At 35.1% G+C, this 18,073-nt stretch overlaps 3 protein-coding genes across 4 annotated transcripts; all 3 read left to right on the top strand.

Moving 5' to 3' along the window:
- The first annotated feature begins 188 nt into the window (after positions 1 to 188).
- Positions 189 to 5,559, top strand: LOC147289029 (magnesium transporter, putative (DUF803)). Its single transcript, XM_086240081.1, has 14 exons — positions 189 to 519; positions 1,059 to 1,220; positions 1,890 to 1,977; positions 2,091 to 2,152; positions 2,335 to 2,420; positions 2,550 to 2,623; positions 3,065 to 3,167; positions 3,250 to 3,378; positions 3,484 to 3,583; positions 3,709 to 3,828; positions 3,983 to 4,073; positions 4,146 to 4,215; positions 4,960 to 5,056; positions 5,142 to 5,559. The coding sequence occupies exons 2-14, from the start codon at positions 1,128 to 1,130 to the stop codon at positions 5,361 to 5,363; spliced, it is 1,335 nt and encodes a 444-aa protein (XP_086096207.1). The 5' UTR covers positions 189 to 519; positions 1,059 to 1,127; the 3' UTR covers positions 5,364 to 5,559.
- Positions 5,560 to 10,656: 5,097 nt separating this feature from the next.
- On the top strand, positions 10,657 to 11,337 carry LOC147289030 (uncharacterized). The gene has a single exon (XM_086241062.1). It carries the CDS (start codon positions 10,657 to 10,659, stop codon positions 11,335 to 11,337), a length of 681 nt encoding a protein of 226 aa, XP_086097188.1.
- An 889-nt stretch (positions 11,338 to 12,226) lies between these two features.
- LOC147289031 (Cysteine proteinases superfamily protein) lies at positions 12,227 to 18,036 on the top strand. Of its 2 annotated transcripts, none has more exons than XM_086240084.1 (10): positions 12,227 to 12,523; positions 13,030 to 13,274; positions 13,649 to 13,722; positions 14,539 to 14,593; positions 14,667 to 14,741; positions 15,222 to 15,295; positions 15,436 to 15,484; positions 16,671 to 16,752; positions 17,505 to 17,561; positions 17,652 to 18,036. In XM_086240084.1, exons 2-10 carry the CDS (start codon positions 13,110 to 13,112, stop codon positions 17,696 to 17,698), a joined length of 678 nt encoding a protein of 225 aa, XP_086096210.1. In that variant the 5' UTR covers positions 12,227 to 12,523; positions 13,030 to 13,109; the 3' UTR covers positions 17,699 to 18,036. The 2 variants fall into 2 exon arrangements, with proteins under 2 accessions (XP_086096210.1, XP_086096209.1); XM_086240083.1 differs by having other exon boundaries at positions 12,229 to 12,523; positions 16,671 to 16,755.
- Positions 18,037 to 18,073: the final 37 nt, after the last annotated feature.

The following is an 18,073-nucleotide window of genomic DNA, read 5'->3' on the forward strand; positions in this document are numbered from 1 at the left end:
TGACTTGTCTTGATTTTCATTTAAATCTATGCAGTATGGAAAATTACAATATTGCCTCCGTTATTTGACTTAGTTTGTAATTAAGGAGAAAAGGCTGTTACAAACTTACAATACTTGAAAAGAATTTAAGTCAATGGGGGGGAATTATAAGGAGAAAAATATAATTGGAGCTTTATTATATATATAATATGGGAGTTCGCGTAGTTGATTCCCTTGCCGACAGTTGAAGAGTACGGCCGTAATAGCGTGCGTTGAAGTATCACGCCTTGGCTATTGACCGGACAACTCTTTCTTTTCTGTCTCTCTTCTGTCTTCTCTTCAAGACAGACACCAGATTGCCAGATAACCAGATTGCTTTCTGGAAAAACATTCCTACATCTCCCACATCGCATCTGGACTTATTATTTTCTTTTCTCGTCGGAATCAATCCCCCACCCACCTCCAACACCCAATAAAAAAAAAAACTTTGGATCCGCTGTGAAGCCTAATCGATCGAAAGATCGAAGTTTTCTGAGAGAGGTAAATTAAGCTTCAGAGCTCCCTCTAGTTTCTTTCACCTTTTCTTTTTCTCTTATTTTGTTTTGTTTTGTTTTTATTATTAATAATATAATTCCGCATCATGTTTCCTGATCTATTGAATTGATGCTAAATGCTAATTATGTTAATTATTCCATCCGATTCCGAAACCCAGATTGATCATTGATTGATCTGCCATCTTTTAGACCATGCAGGAGCTGCCTTCTCTGACTCGTTCCATTAGTATTAATGTTGTATCCATCAGAATCAGATCCAATTTGTTTACTTTGACCTCAGGGCTTTAATTATGTTCTGCATTTTCTCTATCTTTAAATTTGCATGGCTCCATTCCATACATCCTTTCATTATTATACGTATAATTATATCTGTCAGATTGTGAATTTGCAATACCCTATCATTTCTGATTTCATCTAACCTCAACCACTGCGTTTAGTAAGCAGTGCGATTCTATTCAACCCTGACATGTGAATTCCTCAGCCCTCCTCAAGCATTTCTCTCGTTATGTGTTTGTGTTATGCCAGATTCCATAACTATTGAGGGGCAACTTCAGATTTCAACTGCATGCGGCCACGGCTTCACATCTCTAATCCATGGGGGAGTGGGTCGTTGGAGCGTTCATCAACCTTTTTGGTAGCATTGCCATCAACTTTGGAACCAACCTTCTCAAATTGGGGCATAATGAGGTATACTCTATACTCTATTCCTTTTTTGTGCTTTTCTGTTAAACAAATTTAGAAACCTTCCCCTATATTTTTAACTTACTGTCATGTGTTCCCTGTTTTTTGCTACCCATTGCACAAGTTTTGGTACTTTTAGTAGGGTATAGAATTGTTGTCTTCTTGGTAACATTTTCTTTAACTGTTATACACGTTGTTGCTTTGACAATGAACATGCAACTTGCAAAGCAACAACAGCACAAACTACAACATTCATTCTTCACTGCAGGCTACATACTCATTAGTTAGATGTCTCTTCCTGTTGGTTTAATCTGATGACACATCAGATACCTCTATTCGAAAACATTTACATTTGGTTTAGTTTCAATTTTGGCCTACTATCAACCACTTTTTGACTAGTCTGAAAATGCAAAATTTAGCCACCGTTGTTCATTCTGCAGTAATTTAATACTTGTTAATATTTTCATCTGACACAGCATTGAGTGAATCGATTGCCTATGTTGACAGCATCATATCCCCATTTTCATACTGCAGTAATTTAATACTTGTTAATATTTTCATCTGACACAGCATTGAGTGAATCGATTGCCTATTTTTACAGCATCATATCCCCATTTCCATACCATGATGCAAGTGTCTGAATATTTATTTATTTATTTATTTTCTGTTGGGCAGAGAGAGAGGCATTCAATGCTAGAAAGTGATGGAACAAATGGAAAGCTTCCTTTGAAACCTATTATACACTTCCAGACATGGAGAGTTGGTACAGTCTAGTCTCACAGTGGTTCATTTTTCCTAAAAGTTTTGCATATTGTATTTCATATGGTGGATTACCAGTCATTGGCCTTAATTTATTATATAATTCATGATATGCAGGGTTTTTGTTTTTCGTTCTTGGAAATTGCCTAAATTTCATATCCTTTGGATATGCTGCTCAGGTCAGTACAAACTAAATTGTTTTAGGCATTTTTATCTGAATATGTGAAGTAAGATTAAAACTGATAGATGTCTAATCACTCAGATGACCACATCTGCTACAAGCTTGGACACATATCTGGATGACTTAAGTTATTTATGTTCTTTCTAATGTAGTTTTCTTTTCTCAAATTCTTCTGTGCAGTCACTTCTTGCGGCACTGGGGTCTATTCAGTTTGTATCCAACATTGCATTTGCTTACTTTGTGTTAAACAAAATGGTGACTGTTAAGTACGTTAAAATCTGAAGTGAGAATAAATTTTCATAACTCTAACACTGTTTATATATCCATTTTGCACATTTTGATCACTTTACTATTTCTAAGTGTATCTCGATGTATTAAGACAGCTTTCTTTGCAGGGTAATGGTTGCCACAGCCTTTGTTGTTCTCGGGAACATTTTTCTCGTTGCTTTTGGCAACCACCAGTCACCCGGTACATAATTTTCTTCCAAGTCATAATATCTTACAGTTTCATTAGCATATTTCTTTGTGCCAAATCCCTGAATAGATGATTAATTGTTCTGTAAACTGGTCCTACACGCAAGCAAAAAAATCTTCCCTGCAAGAATTGTATACAATGGCCCTCTTACATTCAACCCCTCATGTGCTGGTCGCGTGATTAGTGTGATAGAGGTTGTATATAGGGTTGCACAGAAGACTTTCTCCACACACAAAAAAGGAATGTATAGAAAAGAAGTTGCCCCATATGAGGAAGCAGCATACGCCAAAGAACTCCACACACAAAAAAGGAATGTATAGAAAAGAAGTTGCCCCGTATGAGGAAGCAGCATATGCCAAAGATGTATCCACACTTTGTTTTTACTGATTCCATGTGTAAAGGACTTCATTTATGGTTTATTTGTTTTTATTACAGTATACACACCAGAGCAGCTGGCCGAGAAGTACAGCAACATTACATTCCTTCTTTACTGTCTGATTTTGATTTTAGTTGTCGCCTTACATCACTCCATTTACAGGTGAGAACTGAGTGCTGACTGTTTGGTACGTATTATTAAGCCTAGACATTTTTGTTTTTCACTCAAAGTTTTGGATATACAGGAGAGGAGAACTTCTGCATGCTGTTTCTGGACAGGATATGAGACCCTATTGGCATATGCTGCTTCCGTTTTCCTATGCTATAGTTTCAGGTGCTGTAGGATCATTCTCAGTGTTGTTTGCAAAATCTCTGTAAGTGAGCTCGCCTAAAATATCATCTTCCTTGTGTGACACAAGTGGTGAAATCATACATTTGCCTTATTTTTCTAAATCCTCTTTTTTTTCTTTTTTTTGCAGCTCTAATCTGCTACGTTTAGCCATGTCTAGCAGTTATCAGTTACATAGCTGGTTCACATACTCCATGCTCCTTTTATTTCTAAGTACAGCTGGATTTTGGGTATCAGTTATTGCAGAACCATTACTTTAGATTTCATGGTTTGCAAAATATTGCAATTGCATGGAATGGTGCTGTATTTATCTTTTATATGTTCACACTTTCTACTTCTACTTCTACTTCTGCAGATGACTAGGTTGAATGAAGGATTGTCGCTGTTCGATGCAATTCTTATTGTTCCTATGTTTCAGATTGCTTGGACATTCTTTTCCATTTGTACAGGATTTGTATATTTTCAAGAATACCAGGTCCCAGCTCTCTCTCTCTCTCTCTCTCTCTCTCTCTCTCTCTCTCTCTCTCTCTCTCTCTCTCTCTCTCTCTCAACATTTTCCCCCTGGGTGCCCAAACCTTTGAAGTATGGCTTGAGAGTATGCAGAAAGCTTATTATTGTTCTTGAAACAGGTATTAAACACACTAAGGACGACAATGTTCATACTAGGAATGATGTCTGTGTTCGTAGGCATTTCTTTGTTGGCACCTGATGATTCCAAAGGTACATTTTATTGGGTTTTACGATTTAAAGTATGCAGAATATCAGATGGGAACTTATTCTCTAAATTTTTAGGTGGTGAAGTCAAAGATAATTCATCTTTAGTTTCTGTGATGTCGTCAAGCATTCCAAAAGAAGTGGACAGGTACAATATATTCTCTTATGATTTGAATTTTGAAACATTCAGTGTTTTTTTAGGTCCTTAAAAAAGCATCCAGGAAAGATTGTAATGATGATTCAATATTTTGAGTGTTATAATATGTACGGAAAGCTTTAGGCATGAACATTTTCGCATGTGAATGTGTTGCTGATCGATTGGCTAGTCACGCCGGTCAATCGGCTAATTATAATTTCCTAATTATAATTTCGCGAGATTTGAGTCTATTTTAAGGTAAGGATTACCTGAAGCTGCCTGATAATGTGAGTCTATAGTTCGCATTTGAAGCCGCCTGATAATGTGAGTCTATAGTTCTTATTTGAAGCTGCCTGATAATGTGAGTCTATAGAATCATTTATGCACTATAGAGAGGACCCTAGCGAAATGGTATAGCTTGCCTTAAGCAATTTTGAAACATGGGTATGGCTGCACGTGTCTTGCCCTTCCCAGACCCCTTGGCATGAGCCTCATGCATTAGGTGTCTTTTCTTTTAATCATTTTTACACTATTGATCTTTTATTTTTGGTACATAAACTATTGATCTTCATATGATAGAATAAATAGAAAAGTATGATAATGGTTGTTTTTGCATGACCACATATATCAGCATTCTCTATTTGTTCAACAGTTTTTGTTATATAATTTCGTTGTTCGGATATGCATTCAAACCTGAGCTGAATTAGTATTCTGGTTTGTCAATTTTCATGTTTGTCACATGTTTGTTTATTACAGGCTAGTCGTGTCATCTGAAGATATGCAAATTAGAGACACAAGATCATTTGTGCAAGGAATCCTGATGAAAATTTCAGATACAATAGTGAAGGCAAAGGTGATCTATAGTTGGCTTGTTGGATTTACAGATTTAGATGGTTATGATATGAAAATTAATGCTATGACCTTGTATCCCTTTGCAGACTGCTTGTGCATTGTCACTAGGATTTGGAGAGGATTCAATCAATGCATCTGCAGTCCTTGTGATGCCCATGGTTTCATCAAAGATAACAGGTTTTAGAGGAAATGGGTTTGACCGGTCCAAGATTTTTTCCATGAGAAATTCTGGTTGGACTAAGATCTCTAGGGATGAAGATGCTACGAAAATGCTAGAGCAAAGCCCTGTGCTCTCTGAGAGCCCTTGATAGGAGTAGTATGTGCATTACATTGTTTATTAGGAGGGACTTGTAATCGTTTTATTGTCTTTGTAGAGGTTCATTGTTTAGGATTCATTGTTTTTCTATTCATGGAGCCTTCTGTTTTCTCAACAAGGTGTAATATGTCACGCTATTGTATATTCTTGCTCATATAGTTGAATCAAATGAGAGTATCTTACGGTGAGTTGTATTGAAAAGGAGGAGTAGGTTGCTAGATTCTCATGAACTGCTCTTGGAGTACAGGATGATCCTCTCACCGTACGAGCTCCAAGCTAAATGTGTTGAGGCGGCAACTTTGAGCCATAATGCTGTCTTTTTTTAGCGCAGAAATCTCAATTAAGAACTTAAAACCCCAAAATTGAAAATTTGATAAGTACACCTCAATCCATCTGAATTCTTTTTCAATTCTCATTCATTTCCTAGATTGTTTAGGTCATAAGAAGAAGAGAATTGAATGAGAATTCGGTTGGGTGTACTTATCAATTTTTCAGTATTGAGATTTTGATTTTTAGGTCTGATTTATCAGTACTTATAAAGTTATAATGATAAAAAATGACGCAAACTAATTTCATCTTTTCTTTAGCTCGTACCATAGATCTGTTGGGTTTGGTTTGGTTCAATGGTCTGCTTGAGATATGCGTACAGGCTCATGCCCTTTACGATTCCGTTAATTAACGACGTACTTTTGGAAGAGCACGCATCAAATTGCGCAGTTTGAAACGTTTACATTCACTCGACTGACCATTTCATTTCAATTTATTTTATATCTTTTTGCCATATTTCCTATCAATTTCGATGGATAAAATATTGACTGTGGTGAATAGTTAGTTTTTTTTTTTTTAACCTGAGTGGTGAATGGTGAGTTGGGGACGCGCACCACACATCCCAAGACATGGTTCAATTATTTTTGTCATTACACTAAGCAGTGGTTGTGGTAGCCGGTAGCCGGTAGCTGGTAGCCCATATAATGCTATACTTACCACATTTCTTATACCACATTCTTATACCATCTCACGTGTCATTACTTTATTGGACATAATTTTTCTTTTTCTTTTTGGGTTTTTATTTTTATTTTTTAGTATCCAATGTATGAATGTCATGTAAGTTGCCACATAAGGTGGTATTAAATTATGGTATAAAAATATGATATATCTAGCACTACTGATGAAATGGCCATAAAAAATTTTCAGATGCACCCAAATTGATCCCCCTTCCCTCAAATAAAAAAAATAAAGCAAAATTTGCAATATATTAATTCTCTTTTTTTATATCATAGTTGAGCTCGCTTATCCTACTACCCTCTCGATATGCGTTCATGTGCGCGTCAATAAGTTTTTCATATTTTGCATACTTAATATTTATTGTTTAATTCATTTATTTAGTAGTTTTTTAACTTGTTTATTAATTTAATTTTAAATGAATAAGATGTGCTTATATTAATATTTCTTGCTTGTCAATGGAGGAGGCCTGCAATATTTTAAGTTTTTTTAAGAAAAATTTTCTACATTACATTTTGGGTCTATTAATTATTAGGTACTGACACATTTTTTTATTACTCAAAACACACCAAAAGCCTTATACTTTCTTTGCGGGCCATCTTCTACAAATCTGGGCGTTCATGGTCTCTGTTTGTATCAGACCCTTTCTCTTTCCCCCTCTCTTCTCTTCTTCCCTCCCTCTCCATTTATCTCTCTTCTCTCCTCTGTCCATCTCTCTACTATGTTGCAGCTTAATTGAACTAGTTCATATCTCGAAATCTTTATCAAAGAAACTGGGTAGTACTAGTGGTCCCTCTAATTAATTGAACTCCAAAAAAACTGCAGTTTCAGTTCACAAACTGCTTTCAGTTCACAAACTGCTTTCAGTTCACTTTGCAGTTTCAGAAACTGCAGTTTCACTTGTAGTTAGTAATTGCAACTGCAAGCCTGCAGCTCCAATAAACTGCAGTTTCATTTACACTGCAACTACAAGCTTGCAACTCAAATAAACTGCAGTTTCAGTTCATTTGCAGTTTCTGAAACTGCAGTTGCAACTCAAATAAACTGCAGTTTCTGAAACTGCAACTCCAATAAACTGCAGTTTCAACTCTAATAAATTGCAGTTTCTGCAGTTTCATTTCATTTACAGTTCCAGAAACTGCAGTTTCAGTTCACTTACAGTTCCAGAAACTGCAGTTTCAGTTTCAGTTCACACAAACTGCAATTTCTGCAGTTTCAGTTCACAAACTGCAGAAAGTTCACTGTAAAACAGCAGTTTTTTATGCAGTTCCAGAAACTGCAGTTTTCTGCAGTTTCAGAAACTGAACTACACAAAAAAATCAAGAACCTAAACATAAATCGGCGAAAGGGGTCGTGCAACTCGCTGATCAGGAAGTCTGAGCTCTCGATCTTGCGACGTTGTCCAGATCGATCTTGCGACGTCGTCCAGAGAGAGAGAGGGTGGGCTGGTGGTCAACGCAGGTGGGGGATGGAGTTACTGATGGAGGAAATGAGAGAAAGGAAGAAGAAAAAAAAAGAAAGAGAAAGGAGAAGGAAAAAAAAGAAGAAGAAAGAGAAACGGAGGAAAGAGAAGAGAGAATGAGATCAAGGTGGGTAGTGGGAAGTATGGGTTGAGTGCATTATAATATGGAGAGAGAAATCAAATGCAGTGACCTAATTCTTAATAAAGTGACCTAATTGTTACATTTTATTGATCATGGTATTACATATTAAAAACAATAACTAGTATGTAGCTTAGGGTAATTAATTCTTACATTTTTATTAATCATAGACAATTTTGGAGTAATAAATATTTCACCAAACTCGGGGAATTCCCTTTTTATATATAGATTACTAAGGGCCGGTTTGGTATTGTTGTGAGAAAAAACAGTTGTGAAGTAAAACAGCTATGAAGTAAAGTCAGCTGTAAAGTAAAGCAGTTGAGTGTTTGGTAAATTATGTTTTCAAAAGTACTGTGAGTGCAAAAAAAATATCAAAGTGTTTGGTAAATGTTAATATAAAAATGCTGTGATTGTGTATAATTACTAAAATGGACATGATGCTGAAAGTGCATTTCACTTATTTGTTTGGTACAAATAAAATGTTTTTTTTACTTGTTTTCGAAATTTTTGGCTAAAATTTTTTATTAGTATTAATTTTTTTAAGAACAACATTATTAAATAAGTATGCCTATTATTTTTTTAAGTATATTATAATTTTAATCATATAAATAAAATATCATACTTAATTATCACAAACTAAAATATAACTAATAATGGACATATTTTTTAATTTAAAATAAACAAATAAAAATTATAAAAATCAATTAGGGTATTATGGGTAAAAGAAAATATTCATTGTTGCTGTGAGTCACTGCAGATTTCAAAAGCATCTAGAAACCTACTTTCTGTTTTTACTGTGGGGAGTTGAAAATTGTGGGAAAAGCAATTTATTATTTTTTTACCAAACACCAAAACTGCTATAGGTGATTGAGAATTGTCATCCATAACAATTTTTGGGTCCTCCATCACAATTCCAAACGGGGCCTAAATACTATCGCATTTCTTTACTTTCTTTCACCATTTGGATAAACTAAAAATTTTTTATTTTTAAATGATGCATGAATGTACGCTTTACCATCTCATTATAAATCGCCGGTCTAGTGTGATTAGTACTTGGCAGGCAGCCATAGATGATAGAGCACTAGAGTCCAGAGCTCTATTGGCCGAGAAAAAAACATAAACTAAAATCTACCGAGCAGGCTTATAATATTGAAGCTTCAAATTTGAAAGCATTTGCTTTCATACTTGTCTTTTTTTTTTTGGCCAAAAATGCTTTCTTACTTGTTAATTAAAGGGTAAATTACAATTTAATACCTCAACTTTACCTCAGATTTCAAGTTAGTACCTTAAGTTCAAAAAGTTGTAATTTCATGCCTCAACTTTCATTTTGTTTCAAGTTGATACCTCTGTTAGTCTTGCCGTCAAAAAGACCGTTATCTGATGACGTGACACACCACTAAAAGACTTTATTTCAATTTAGTACCTCAACTTTATCATATTTTTCAAGTTCATACCTCAAGTTCAGAAACTTGCAAATAAATAAATATTTTCCAGTTTTTATCTCAACTTTACCCCAGTTTTTTACCCATCAAATCTCTATCAAAATTATCAATCTTATACTCATTTTGAAGCTATGAATCTCCTCTTTACAACCATATAAAAATCATGCAAAAAAAAGTTATGAAACCCAAGATAATTGGTCACTAAGTAGGCTACCCGAAAGTGTCAAATTTTCCAAACAAATTGACAAGTTCAGGTAGCCTAATTTGTGACTACTTTTTTCGCGTTTCATAGCTCTTTTTTGAATTATTTCTATATGGTTATAAAAAGGAGATTCATAGCTTCAAAATGACTATAAAATTGTTGATTATGGTGAAGATTTGATGAGTCAAAAGTTGGGGTGAAGTTGAGATAAAAACTAGAAAACATTTATTTATTTGCAAGTTTTTAAACTTGAGGTATGAACTTGAAAAACATGGTAAATTTGAGGTACTAAATTGAAATGAAGCCTTTTAGTGATGTGTCACGTCATCAGATAACGGCATTTTTGACGGCCAGACTAACAGAGGTATTAACTTGAAACAAAATGAAAGTTGAGGCATGAAATTGCAACTTTTTGAACTTGAGATAGTAACTTAAAATCCGAGATAAAATTGAGATATTAAATTGTAATTTACACTTAATTAAATGAAACCACTTACAATAATAAAAATATTAAAATCCCAAAAATGTTGGCGGTGCAAATCTCGATCCATTTCTTACAAGATACAAAAATCAAGATTTTGCAGCTTCGTAAACCAGAATTTAGCTTAGGGAATGGAGCCACTTGTCCATCACTTTAACCAACTTTCACTTTTGCTTTCACTTTCTTTTTCTTTTTGGTCAACTTATGCTTTCATTGTCAGTTTGTCACAACCTTTATCTTTTCTCTCTTTAAATTCGTTTGTTTTCTTAACCCTCACTCTCTCTCTCGGAAAATGAGGTACAAGTACAACCGTACAACTACGCAAACAAAGCACTAGGACCAGAGGCATCGATCATAAGTTCGCAACACTCTGTATTATTATATTAGGTTTCGATCTTTTTGTCTATATGGGAATGGGAATATATATAGTTAGTTAGTTCATCGATGGATCCTTATCTAAGTAGCTAGGTTAGCTTGTGGCTAGCTCTTCGTGTTTAATTACAGTACTTGGTAGGTAGTCTGTGTAATATTGACCGAATAAATTAATTAAGATGAAGATGAAGATGAAAGCATCTGCAATGTTGAAGCAGATAGTAGCTGCGTTGAGGTCAATACCCGCCAGCTGCAGGCAGTCTATCAAGAGTAAAACCAGCGCCCTAAAGACTCGAATCGTTATATTCTCGTTGCTGAGGAACAAGAAGTACTTTGTGATGAGCTCCATCTCTCACAAGCTCCACGCTTTGCTTGGGCAGCCGCAGCATGACCTGCACAAACAGTACTACTCCCACTCGGTCGACCTCGACTCTGAAGACCAAATTAGCAAGGCCGCCCAGCTTTGTGATGTTAGTCATGTTATGACGTCCCAGCACGATGAGCCGATTCGTCCAAGTACTCATGATGATCATATGATTCATATGATGATTCACAACAATAATATTGATCATGGGAATGGGCATGATGATATTTATATTGATGGGTACTCAGTAGAAAAGTACCCAGATCATGATCTGACCCACTCGCTGTTCATCAACGAGTACTCTGAGGATGACCATGACCTGGTGGAATTCGACGATCCGGCAACCGCAGGAATATCTGTCATAGATATTCTTAAGAACTCAAAGCAAGAGGCCGGGGAGAAATTCAGTTTGGAAGACGAGATAGACCAAGTGGCAGACTTGTTCATAAAGAGATTCCACCGCCAAATGAGGATTCAAGAGGTGTACGTACATACCAGCTAGCTATATATGTAGTTGGAGAATGGAGATGCTCCACAGCCATCGGGTACCAGTTGATGATCAGACTAGTACTAGTAATTTACAGCGCTCCAGAATTAATTAAAATTATATATATACATGGTTGACCTGCTTAATTTGAAAGTGATCGATCCAAGGAGAAAGCTAGCTATTTAATTATACCACTCTTCCAATATTAATTTTCCTATAGTCTATACTCTAAATATAGATATAGTTGGCCGGATGCATGTATGATAGGTTTTCTTTCTTGTGCTCAAATTCCCAATTTATTTTGAGCTATAGATTTATGTACTATTTAATAAGGTTCGACCACTATTCGATGGGATTTGAGCACTTATTAAGGGGAGCTCAAATTCTCAATCGTTGCATATATCGTCCACATCTGAACAAACAAACAATTGTGTACAATGCTTTCCCAGCTGAAGAATCGACGGCTGGTTAATCTACTATAACTGTAATGTGCACACATTTGACAAGTGATCGATTCTTCAGCTAGGGAAGCATTTACATGCACAGTTGTTTGTTTGTCTAGTTGTGGACGATGCAACGATTGGTAGTGCCGTAGTGGTCCGACAAAAAAGTTGTTGCAGGAACATGGTCGTCAAAGTTTCTAAGGCAAATAAGATGGAGGAGAATCAAAGAGTTAATTTTTTGGTCTAATTGTCGAATGCACGGTCGACATATGAGATTTATAAGAAAAAATTTGATCCAAAAAAATATGAAAAAGTTAGAAATGTAAATTTTAGGAGAAAGGGTAAAAAAAAAACTTATTAAATGAAATTACCCATTATGTTTTAGATGTCGTTTCAAAAATTAATTAAATTGGAAATCTTTTGGCAAAAAAAAAAACAATGCCAACCAAGTTAACCAACAAACAAATTATGCATTTCTATCTTTCCTTGTGATTGTGCAATAGAAAAGAAAAGCAAACTGCCAACCAACTTACCAACATTAATCGACCAACCAACAACCCTCACGAGAAAGAGTCAAGTTGGATAGGATCCCTCTTTATTATCAAATTCAGTTAATTGATACTTTTGGTGCTTCAAGAATCAAATTCATCGCGGACAGCCATCGGAACCGCAGGTCGTCTCAGATTTCAATTGTTTGGCTTTCTGATTGAAAATAGCAATTGATTTGGCCCGATTGAGCATCGAACTTCTTTTTATTGGTTTGTACTTATTCTTCGCCTTTCCATGTTCATAATCAGTTTTTGTTTTTTATGTTTTTTTTTCCTATGTATATATACACACAAAAGTCTTTTTGGTCGATTTAGTGCTTTTGATGCAATCTGCGCGTACAGGCTGCCATGGTTTTATTTATCAGCTTCTTTTTTCTTTTCTTTTATTGCGGGAGGCTGGAGGTGGTGGGGGTGGCCAAATATGGTTGGTGTGTTGCATTTGGACATTCTGATGATTAATCCAAAGAGCCACTTCCAGCCATATCTACCCAGCAAACAAATTATTAGATTAATTATAGTGTACAGCACTGTGCTTTTAGTCCATTCTTCACTGCTTTGTGGATGCATGATTAAATTAATTATACCTGGGCATACGATCACTGCATTTAGTTCATTATATTTTGCAATTGTCTTACAACAACCTGACACACAAATAAGAAATATGACATCTCTTGATTAATTGCGGTGAATTCACATTTTTTGAATGGTTGTAACAGCTTTCAACTTTGGAAATTCAGCATATAAGCTCAATCTTGTAGTTGTTTTTGGTGCGAAGAATCTGAAAACAGACTACATTATGATGAATGGGACTCAGAGTGTGGGTGAATGTTCTAGCTCAACTTCCCTGAGCAGCCAGCAGGATGTTGAGGATGACTGCATGATTGCTGTTGTACTATCAGAAGAGTATGCTAAGTTAGATGGTGCAGTTGCAAGACGCCTCTCCAACCTGGCACCTGTTCCTGTAATGAAATCTCCTTTCTCCCCCCCCCCCCCCCAATGCACTATTTTGGTTCCTAGGTTAATATCATATTTCACAAGGTCTCCTATGGATTCGTATCTAGAACTTATCTCATTATTGAGTTCAATACACTATTGGTCTAATGCATCTAACATACTGATGGGATGACCATGCAATTTTAAGTATATCTTATCACAAAACTAAAATTGAAGAGGTTTATTATTATTTTTTTTCTGAATTTTCGTTTGGAATTTGATATTATCTTTCTGAACCTATGGGCTCTGATACAATTTAATGAAGTTATTTCCTGCAAAGTTTTCATGGTATAGGACTATTGAGCTGGAGCAACTTTTTCTTTTATCTTTTTAAAATTTCAGCATATTCCACGGATAAATTCCTACATCCCCAACTTAAGCGATGCTAGTTTGGATCACCAACGACTTCTTCAGAGGTATGATTATGCTTTGGAATTAAATATGCACTAGTTATTTTGTAATTGAGAGCTCCCCTAAAAGGTATTAATATAGCTTCTTATGACTTTTTCCCTCTCTTTCTGGTTGATGCTGGAACACAATACAGTTAAAAAAAATGGGGAAATTCTAAAGGAAAAAACTCACAAGCACACACATGGAAATGGCTGGAGGTATTGGAAAAGCTCACTGTAAATATGCTTATTTGCAACTCATTGGACAACTACATGAATCCTGAAAATGATAGTAGAAGAATATGATGTGTTGAGGGCCCTTGAGGCTAATATTTTCCGTTTGTTAGGGGTGTTGTGAACTTGTGCTGAGGTTAGATCTGTACAAATCTCCTCTTGACACTATCACGGGGTGGGGGTATTATTTTGTAGGATAATTGAAAATTTTAACAGTTACTATCATTACCCTTGGGTGTGGGGGTTGGTGGTTGTAGGAAAATCATACTTGTATTACAGTTCTTAGGACTATCACCAACATGGCAGTTGTAAAATCAATTTTATGACATTATTTTTTTACTTGATAATAGGTGTTTGATTGTCTCATATATGCAATTATGGAATCCTAATATGAAGTTATGAACCACTTTTGGAGTGAACTGCCCAGACCTATGGATGGTTCTTCACATGAAAAACATGTGTACCTTTCAGGCTTAGGCATTGAGTGTGATATGCAGTACGGAGTCCAACATCTTGATGGACTAGAATATCTGTTTTTTATTTACCAAACATGTCTGTTCAACTTCTTCTTGGGTGATAGTTTAGTGATTTCTTATTACTTCCTCACAGGTTACATGTCTATGGTTTATATGAAGTAAAGGTTTCTGGTGATGGAAATTGTCAGGTATATGAAATTCTGAAGTAATAGGTAATGTTATCTTTTGTGTTATATTGATATTTTTCTCTTAATTTTGCAGTTTCGTGCACTTTCAGATCAGATGTACAAGTCTCCGGAGTATCACAAGCATGTCCGGAAGGAGATTGTGAAACAGGTAAGAGTGTATATGAAGTAGCAAAAATCTGTAGGAGGAACAAAATTTAAGAGGTGAATTTGGTTCTAGAAATTGGGCTGGAGATCCAATGATATTAGACAAAGTTGATGAGAGGAGATCATCTTCTTATACTAAATACAAATTTACGAGAAACTGAAGAAGAGAAAATCAGAGAGCACTGAAAACTATTATCACTGCTACATTTGTGGCTGCCACCAGTGCTGTAATACTGTAATCCCTGGAATAATGCCAAAGTTACTGTTTTTTCTACCACAACTACTGTTTGCCACTTTGCCTTTGCCATGTCCCTCTCCTCTCTAAACCCTAATTATCATGACCAGAATCTTTAGTGACCTTTTAGTGCCACCATCACAATACATTTTCAACATTTTATCACCAACTCTTTTCCTAGTTTATAAGGGGGAAATCGTGAATGGCTAATTTGAGTTTGCTTATGTTGCACTGCTTTTCCTTTTCCAGCTTAAAGACTGTCGTTCTTTGTATGAAGGCTATGTCCCTATGAAGTACAAACGCTATTACAAGAAAATGGCAAAGTATGTTAAATTGTTTAGGGTTTAGTCACTGTTTTTTGATTAATAAGCTTGTGTATGCATGAATTTAATTTGTGGTTTAGTTTCATCTACTTTTTGGTAGAGGAGATTTGTATTCACTTTTATTATACCACATGATGCAGATCCGGTGAATGGGGGGATCATGTTACCTTACAAGCAGCAGCTGATAAGGTCTGATATATTTGTCCCAATGGATTTAAATTGCTTTCTATAATTGTGAAGTCATCTGCATGTAGTATCTTAATATCTTTATTATTTTCCTATTTTTTATTGTTGGTTGATTTGCACTTGGAACATGTGTAACTTTTCCATCATAACTCTTTTTTCCTCGGAAATATAACTCTTTTGTATAAATGAATATAAAATTCCAAAATTATAGACCTAATGTACATGAGTAAATAGCATTAACTAAACGAACAGTGCAAAGACTCCTAATAATGTGGTGTTTGGTACTTGGATGGGCTTATTGGTCGTACTTTAAACTTCGATCCTGCATTACAGGCTCTCAATAGCTTAATACAGTGCATTATAGACTAGGTTCGTTGATTTTTCTTTTCTCAATTTTGAGGTCTTCTAATATGTTCATTGTTCATACCTCAATAGCTTTAGTTGTTAGAACATGGGACAATAATGTGTAACAAGTTAACAGCCCCTCATGTGTAGCCTCATTCTACATTATAATGATTTAACAAGTAACTGAAGAATGAGGTATTTGGACCCAAGACTTTTTGGAACCAAAACATTGATACCAAGTTAGACTATTGTATCCCAAGCTTAGTACTATTGGGGAGGGCCCAAATTGTATATCGAGCATAATGTGATTTGTGTTATTTTAGAGTGTCAATGTGGTCGACCGTGGACCGGTGGTATCTATCTTAGCCTTACTGATTAATTGTGGTTAAGGTCTTTGTATTGTTGGTTATACAATATGACTATTAAATAATATTTGGTTAAGTTAGAAGGAAATATTTGGTATCTATCTTACCAAATATTAGATAATATTTGATGATCAGCTTACTTTTGCTGGTTAATGGAAAATATTTTTTTGCAAGCTTTATTTTATTTTTATATATTGATGATGGCATCAAGTTACTTTTGCAGGTTAACAGGAAATATTTCATTGTAAGCTTGAAATGGAACTTGATTATATTTGATTATATTGAATCTTGGTCATGAAAAAAATAAATACTGGACAATGTGATGACACAAATATTATTAGATAATAATCTTTTAGAAAGATATACATGCATATACACCAGTGCTCACAACTTTGTAAATGTCTTCTTGTCATAGTTTTTCGTGTAGTGTCTTTTCTAGTAATTCAGCATGTTTGGTTATGCTGCTTGTTCAAATGCAGTTTGCAGCAAAGATTTGCCTTTTGACATCATTCAGAGATACTTGCTTTATTGAAATTATGCCTCAACACCAGCCACCAAAACGTGGTAATATGGAAGTATCTTTGCTCCTTTATGCTCATAATACTCTCTAAATTATCTCCATTAGAAATAAAAAAAATGAAAAAATAAAAGGAAAAAGCCGCTCTAATCTCCCAGATTAGGGGCTGCCTACTATAGATACAGGTGCTGAAATCACTGGAAACAGCTTTTGGTGATCGACAGGTTTCATGATCAAAGAGGTTGGCTTATAGAATGAAATTATTGTTAAAGATAGCCTGGTAGTGGGAGGAAGTTCCGCGAAAAAGTGAAGGAACTTAAGAAGGAATGAAGAAACATCAGAATCTTATAATGGTCTTCTAGGAGGCTCAGCTAGTAATCTTCCTTTTAGTATCAGAGTTAAAAGAATGCAAACCTTGCAAAAAGTTTTCCTAACCTAAGATCTCTGTTGTCTTTAGAATACTTGGTCTCCTGACAAAAATATGGTATAACTTAGAAAAAGAGAAAAAATGTATGGCAAGAAAAGATTTTTTTTTTTTGGCCAGGGCAAGAAAAGATTTTAAGTATGATGAGGAGTAATATTTTAAATCTAATATGTAGGAAAAGAAATATAGATAAATAAAAAGAAAGAGCCATGGAATTCTGGGAGTTGGGCAGTTGTTTTTCTCAAATAATTGGAGTTAATTTTCTCAACTTATTTAAATTCCAAAATGTTTGTTCGACATACAAGACAATATTTTTCATCTATCTTTTTCAATTTCAAATTCTTACGTTCTGTTTCTTTTAAAATTATGCAGAGTTGTGGCTGAGTTTCTGGTCTGAGGTTCATTACAATTCCTTATATGAAATCCGAGGTCTTTTCTTTTTCTTACATTGAAATCTCATTTTATAGATGTCAAGTAGGAGATGGTTTGATGATATCTAGTTGTGTGTCTTCTTTGCAGATGCTCCAATTCAACAGAAGCCAAGGAAGAAACACTGGTTGTTCTAGGCTTCTAGCGGAATCTGATTCCTGAAGTTGGTATGCCACTCAGGACGTTCAATGATTTTAGTACTGTGTATATGTTCTGTAGATGTTTCATCCTCATTTGATGATTCAGAATTTACGATATAGTTCAATTAAAAACTTATATATACATATATACATTATATATATTATTACAGTTTTGGCCATTACTGCTGTAAATGGTTTGTAGTGTTGTGAAGATGTATTATTTGATTGTTCTATTCTTTTGTAAGATCAAAGATGATTAATTATTCTCAAAAGGGTTTATGAATTATCAATGTGAAAATATTAAATGGTCAGTATTCATTCTGATTTTTCATAAATTTCTTTGGTTGTTTTTCTCAACCCGGATAAGTAAGT

Source organism: Dryas octopetala, chromosome 4 (genome assembly GCF_963921425.1).
Source record: "Dryas octopetala chromosome 4, drDryOcto1.1, whole genome shotgun sequence".
Taxonomy (NCBI): domain Eukaryota; kingdom Viridiplantae; phylum Streptophyta; class Magnoliopsida; order Rosales; family Rosaceae; genus Dryas; species Dryas octopetala.

What these genes read in the sequence shown, in the direction of transcription:
- LOC147289030 (XM_086241062.1), top strand. Translation starts at nt 10,657, where the DNA reads ATGAAGATGAAAGCATCTGCAATGTTGAAGCAGATAGTAGCTGCGTTG.
- LOC147289031 (XM_086240083.1), top strand. Translation starts at nt 13,110, where the DNA reads ATGATGAATGGGACTCAGAGTGTGGGTGAATGTTCTAGCTCAACTTCC. An exon ending in CACCAACGACTTCTTCAGAG is followed by an intron (nt 13,723 to 14,538) that starts GTATGATTATGC and finishes ACTTCCTCACAG; the next exon opens with GTTACATGTCTATGGTTTAT. An exon ending in CTGGTGATGGAAATTGTCAG is followed by an intron (nt 14,594 to 14,666) that starts GTATATGAAATT and finishes TTAATTTTGCAG; the next exon opens with TTTCGTGCACTTTCAGATCA.
- LOC147289029 (XM_086240081.1), top strand. Translation starts at nt 1,128, where the DNA reads ATGGGGGAGTGGGTCGTTGGAGCGTTCATCAACCTTTTTGGTAGCATT. An exon ending in CTTCCAGACATGGAGAGTTG is followed by an intron (nt 1,978 to 2,090) that starts GTACAGTCTAGT and finishes CATGATATGCAG; the next exon opens with GGTTTTTGTTTTTCGTTCTT. An exon ending in GTGTTGTTTGCAAAATCTCT is followed by an intron (nt 3,379 to 3,483) that starts GTAAGTGAGCTC and finishes TTTTTTTTGCAG; the next exon opens with CTCTAATCTGCTACGTTTAG.